This window comes from Entelurus aequoreus, linkage group LG05 (genome assembly GCF_033978785.1).
Source record: "Entelurus aequoreus isolate RoL-2023_Sb linkage group LG05, RoL_Eaeq_v1.1, whole genome shotgun sequence".
In the NCBI taxonomy this organism is placed as follows: Eukaryota; Metazoa; Chordata; class Actinopteri; order Syngnathiformes; family Syngnathidae; genus Entelurus; species Entelurus aequoreus.
The window spans coordinates 13,138,910-13,144,141 of record NC_084735.1 but is presented as its reverse complement, the minus strand read 5'-3'; the positions used below and the strand labels follow the sequence as shown (position 1 = coordinate 13,144,141).

The 5,232-nt window shown below is 41.7% G+C and overlaps 1 protein-coding gene across 2 annotated transcripts in view; it reads left to right on the top strand.

Moving 5' to 3' along the window:
- Positions 1–1,267: 1,267 nt before the first annotated feature.
- LOC133650193 (Na(+)/citrate cotransporter-like) overlaps positions 1,268–5,232 on the top strand; it is a 16,348-nt gene continuing 12,383 nt past the window's right edge. For both annotated transcript variants that reach the window (XM_062047131.1, XM_062047130.1), the window contains exons 1-2: positions 1,268–1,571; positions 4,710–4,838. In XM_062047131.1, the coding sequence (XP_061903115.1) occupies positions 1,458–1,571; positions 4,710–4,838 (243 nt within the window). In that variant the 5' untranslated portion in view covers positions 1,268–1,457. The remainder of the gene's footprint in view (positions 1,572–4,709; positions 4,839–5,232) is intronic.

Below are 5,232 nucleotides of genomic sequence, written 5' to 3'. Positions count from 1 at the left end.
TCAATCATTCATTCATTTGCTTGTTAGTTCGTTCATTCGTATATTCATTCATTTATTGTTATCTATTCATTTGTTTGTTTATTCGTTCATTTGTTCATTCGTTTGTTTATTCATTCCATCATTGGATTGTTGATTCATTCGTTCAATCATTTGTTTGTTTATTCATTTCGTCATTTGTGTGTTGTTTCATTTATTTGTTCAATCATTCGTTCATTTGTTTGTTAGGTCGTTCATTTGTATATTCATTCATTAATTGTTATTTATTCATTTGTTCGTTCATTCGTTCATTTGTTTGTTTATTTATTCCATCATTTGATTGTTCATTCATTTGTTCAATCATTTGTGTGTTCGTTTATCCATTCCGCCATTTGTTTGTTGATTCATTCATTTGTTCACTTGTTTGTTAGTTCTTTCATTCGTATATTCATTCATTAATTGTTATTTATTCACTTGATTGTTCATTCATTTGTTCAATCATTTGTGGGTTCGTTTATTAATTCCATCATTTGTTTGTTGATTCATTCATTTGTTCAATCATTCGTTCATTTGTTTGTTAGTCCGTTCATTCGTATATTCATTCATTCATTGTTATTTATTCATTTTGTTCATGCATTCGTTCATTTGTTCATTCGTTTGTTTATTCATTCCGCCATTTGTTTGTTGATTCATTCATTTGTTCAATCATTTGTTCATTTGTTTGTTAGTTCGTTCATTCGTATATTCATTCATTAATTGTTATTTATTCACTTGATTGTTCATTCATTTGTTCAATCATTTGTGCGTTTGTTTATTCATTCCGCCATTTGTTTGTTGATTCATTCATTTGTTCAATCATTCGTTCATTTGTTTGTTAGTCCGTTCATTCGTGGATTCATTCATTAATTGTTATTTATTCATTTTGTTCGTTCATTCGTTCATTTGTTCATTCCCTTGTTTATTCATTCCCTCGTTTGTTTGATCACTCATTTGTGCGATCATTCGTTCGTTCATTCATTCATGCATTTGTTTGTTCATTCCGTCATTCACTCATTCATCCACTGATTGGCAGCAAACTTGGCCATCACTCTTCACCTTCATCAGTGAGGAAGATCACTCGACTGTCTGTCTGTGTGTGTGTGCGTGGTGTGTGTGTGTGTGTGTGTGTGTGTGTGTGTGTGTGTGTGTGTGTGTGTGTGTGTGTGTGTGTGTGTGTGTGTGTGTGTGTGTGTGTGTGATCACATTTCCTTCTTTCTGTTGACTTTAGTGTGTGTGTGCATGTGTGTGTGTGTGTGTGTGGTTAATATTTAGAGTGAATGAGGAGCGTGTTGAAGGCAGAGCGAAGCTTCAAGCAGCAAAGTGTTGTCATCTAGTTAGTTCTTTATCATCTTCTTCATCGTCATCTTCATCACCCGGTGACCCAAGTCTTCATCCTCATCACCCGGCGACCCAAGTCTTCATCCTCATCATCGTCCTCCTCAATGTCGGTTCTTCCGCTGCGAGTCCGAGTGTTGCGGCGCGTGTGGCGTCTGAAGAGCTTCTTCATCGTGGGCGTGAGCCCCTTCCTCCTGCTGCCCCTCGCCCTCAGCACCGCGGTGAGACCCCCCCATTCGTGACCTTTCACCTTTTCCCGCCTTTTCCTGGCCTCCGTCCTTGCTCTCGCTGCTTTCCTCCTGCGTCATGGCGTCGCCCCGACTTGCCTCGCCATGGCGCCGTCGGCCTCGTGCGCCGGTCGCCGCCGCGATGACGTCACGCTAACAAGCGCGCCTCCCATTGGCCGAGAGCAACACAAACATGTTTGGCTTCGGACAACAAGGTTGTTTTTTTTTGTTTTTTTTTATCAGGACTTAGTTGAGGAAATCAAAGTGTTGTGCTAACACTCGCACGTCACTCATTGACCAGCGCACGGGGTCAAAGTTCACTGCCTGTTTGCTTTCAACCCTGGCGTCCTTCATTCATCAATACTGCCCTTGTGTGTGTGTGTGTGTGTGCGCGTGCACGCGCCTTCATTTTTGGAAATACCCACCAATAAACTAAAATAGCGAAGTGAAGTATATTTATATAGCGCTTTTCTCTAGTGACTCAAAGCGCTTTTACATAGCTAAACCCAATATCTAAGTCAGTGTTTTTCAACCACTGTGCCGCAGTGTGCCGCGGGAGATGATCTAATTTCACATATTTGGGTTAAAAATGTTTTTTTGCAAAGCAGTAATTCTAGTCTGCAAATGATGTGTCGTTGTTGAGTGTCCGTGCTGTCTAGAGCTCGGCAGAGTAACCGTGTAATACTCTTCCATATCAGTAGGTGGCAGCCGGTAGCTAATTGCTTTGTAGATGTGGGAAACTGCAGGAGGCAGTGTGCAGGTAAAAAGGTGTCTAATGCTTAAACCAAAAATAAACAAAAGGTGAGTGCCCCTAAGAAAAGACATTGAAGCTTAGAGAAGGCTATGCAGAACTGGCAACAAATTAAACAAAAACAGAATGCTGGACGACAGCAAAGACTTGCTGTGGAGCAAAGACAATGTACATCCGAACATGACGTGACAATCAACAATGTCCCCACAAAGAAGGATTAAAAACAACTGAAATATTCTTGATTGCTGAAACAAAGTAGAAATATCGCTCAAAAGGAAGACATGAAACCAAATTAAATAAATAAATAAATACCAAAAAAAGAGAAAAAGCCACCAAAATAGGAGCGCAAGACAAGAAGTAAAACACTACATACAGGAAAACAGCAGAAACGTCCAAATAAGTCAGGGTGTGATGTGACAGGTGGTGACAGTACACCTACTTTGAGACAAGAGCTATAGTGATGCATGCTTGGTTATGCTTTAAAGTCATATCCAACAATTGCGACAACCACTTTTTACTGGCAACTGAGTTTCGTTTTTTAATGTTTTCTGCTGGTTGTGTGTCTCTGGATTTTTTTCAATGCAAAAAATGTGCCTTGGCTCAAAAAAGGTTGAAAAACACTGGTCTGGTGTGCCGTGGGAGATTACGTAATTTCACCTAATTGGGTTAAAGATATTTTTTGCAAACCAGTAATTATAATCCGCAAATGTGCCGTTGTTGAGTGTCGGTGCCGTCTAGAGCTCGGCAGAGTAACCGTGTAATACTCTTCCATACCAGTAGGTGGCAGCCGGTAGCTAATTGCTTTGTAGATGTCGGGAACATGGTTTGTCGCGATCACAATATGCGGGAGGCAGTGTGCAGGTAAAAAGGTATCTAACACTTAAACCAAAAATAAACAAAAGGCAAGTGCTGCTAAGAAAAGGCATTGAAGCTTAGGGAAGGCTATGGAGAACGAAACTAGAACTGAACTGGCTGCAAAGTAAACAAAAACAGAATGCTGGACGACAGCAAAGACTTACAGCGTGTGAAGCAGCAGACGGCGTCCACAAAGTACATCCGTACATGACAATCAACAAGGATAGCAATCTGCACAACTCAAATACTCTTGATTGCAAAGCAGTTGCGGGGGGAATAGCATTCAAGGAAGACATGAAACTGCTACAGGAAAATACCAAAAAAAGAGAAAAAGCCACCGAAATAGGAGCGCAAGACAAGAAGTAAAACACTACACACAGGAAAACAGCAAAAAAGTCCAAATAAGTCAGGGTGTGATGTGACAGGTGGTGACAGTACACCTACTTTGAGACAAGAGCTATAGTGATGCATGCTTGGTTATGCTTTAAAGTCATATCCAACAATCGCGACAACCACTTTTTACCGCCAACTGAGTTTCGTTTTTTTAATGATTTCTGCTGGTGGTGTGCCTCCGCATTTTTTCTATGCAAGAAATGTGCCTTGGCTCAAAAAAGGTTGAACAACACTGCTCTAAGTTACATTTAAAGCAGTGTGGGTGGCACTGGGAGCAGGTGGGTAAAGTGTCTTGCCCAAGGACACAACGGCAGTGACCAGGATGGCGGAAGCGGGGATCGAACCTGGAACCCTCAAGTTGGTGGCACGGCCACTCTACCAACCGAGCGATACCGCCCCAAATAGCCAAACAAATATCGACATTCATACTTTACATTTTACAATATATATTTTCCATCTACAAAAATGCCAAAATCCCCAAAAGTTATTTTTATCTTTATTTTGTTTAAGTGTGTGTGTACTGTAAAAAAATAAAAATAAATAAATAAATAAAAAAGCGGCTCAATTAAGTAAATATTACAGTAAAAAAAATGCCAGCTCAGTCTCTAAAATTAAACATGGTACAGTTGTTCTATTTACAGTAATTTGATGAAAAAAGCAACGCAAATTTTATGGTAAAATTCTGGCGACTGAGCTGACGTTTTGTTTTTTTCAGTGAAAAATGTCAAAAAGTAAGTAAATATTACAGTAGAAAACTGGCAGCTCAGTCCCTAACAGTAAAATTGGTACCCTGTTTTTCTATTTACAATAATAAACTGTAAAAACGAGAATTTAGCAAAAATGTAGATTTTACTTAAAAATTGCAGAGACTCAGCTTTCTTTTTTCCAAAGTAAAAAGTTGTGTTTTTACTTCACACACGGAAAACTGTTCCGGAAGTGAAACAAGTCCTAAATGACCCACAGGTGGTCCAAGTCCTGTGTGAAACTAAAGACTGTTTGCCTCAGTGGGCGCCCACAGCCCCCCATATCATCATGATAAATTGAGACATGATCCCAGTGAGAACAGAACCAGAACCGAGCGTGGGCCCTCAGCTGGACTCGAAGTCAACACCTTTCTGTTGTCTTCTGACCAGGAGGCGGCGTGTGCCTACGTCATCTCGCTGATGGCCTTGTTCTGGTGCACCGAGGTTCTACCCCTGGCCGTCACCGCCCTGCTGCCCATCATCCTCTTCCCTCTGCTGGGCATCATGGAGTCTAAAGACGTAGGCCACACCCACACACACACACTTAGAGGGTCCAAAGACGTAGGCCACACCCACACACACACACACTTAGAGGGTCCAAAGACGTAGGCCACACCCACACACACACACACTTAGAGGGTCCAAAGACGTAGGCCACACCCACCACACACACACACACACACACACACACACACACACGCTTAGAGGGTCCAAAGACGTAGGCCACACCCACACACACACACACTTAGAGGGTCCAAAGACGTAGGCCACACCCACACACACACACACACTTAGAGGGTCCAAAGACGTAGGCCACACCCACACACACACACACTTAGAGGGTCCAAAGACGTAGGCCACACCCACCACACACACACACACACACACACACACGCTTAGAGGGTCCAAAGAC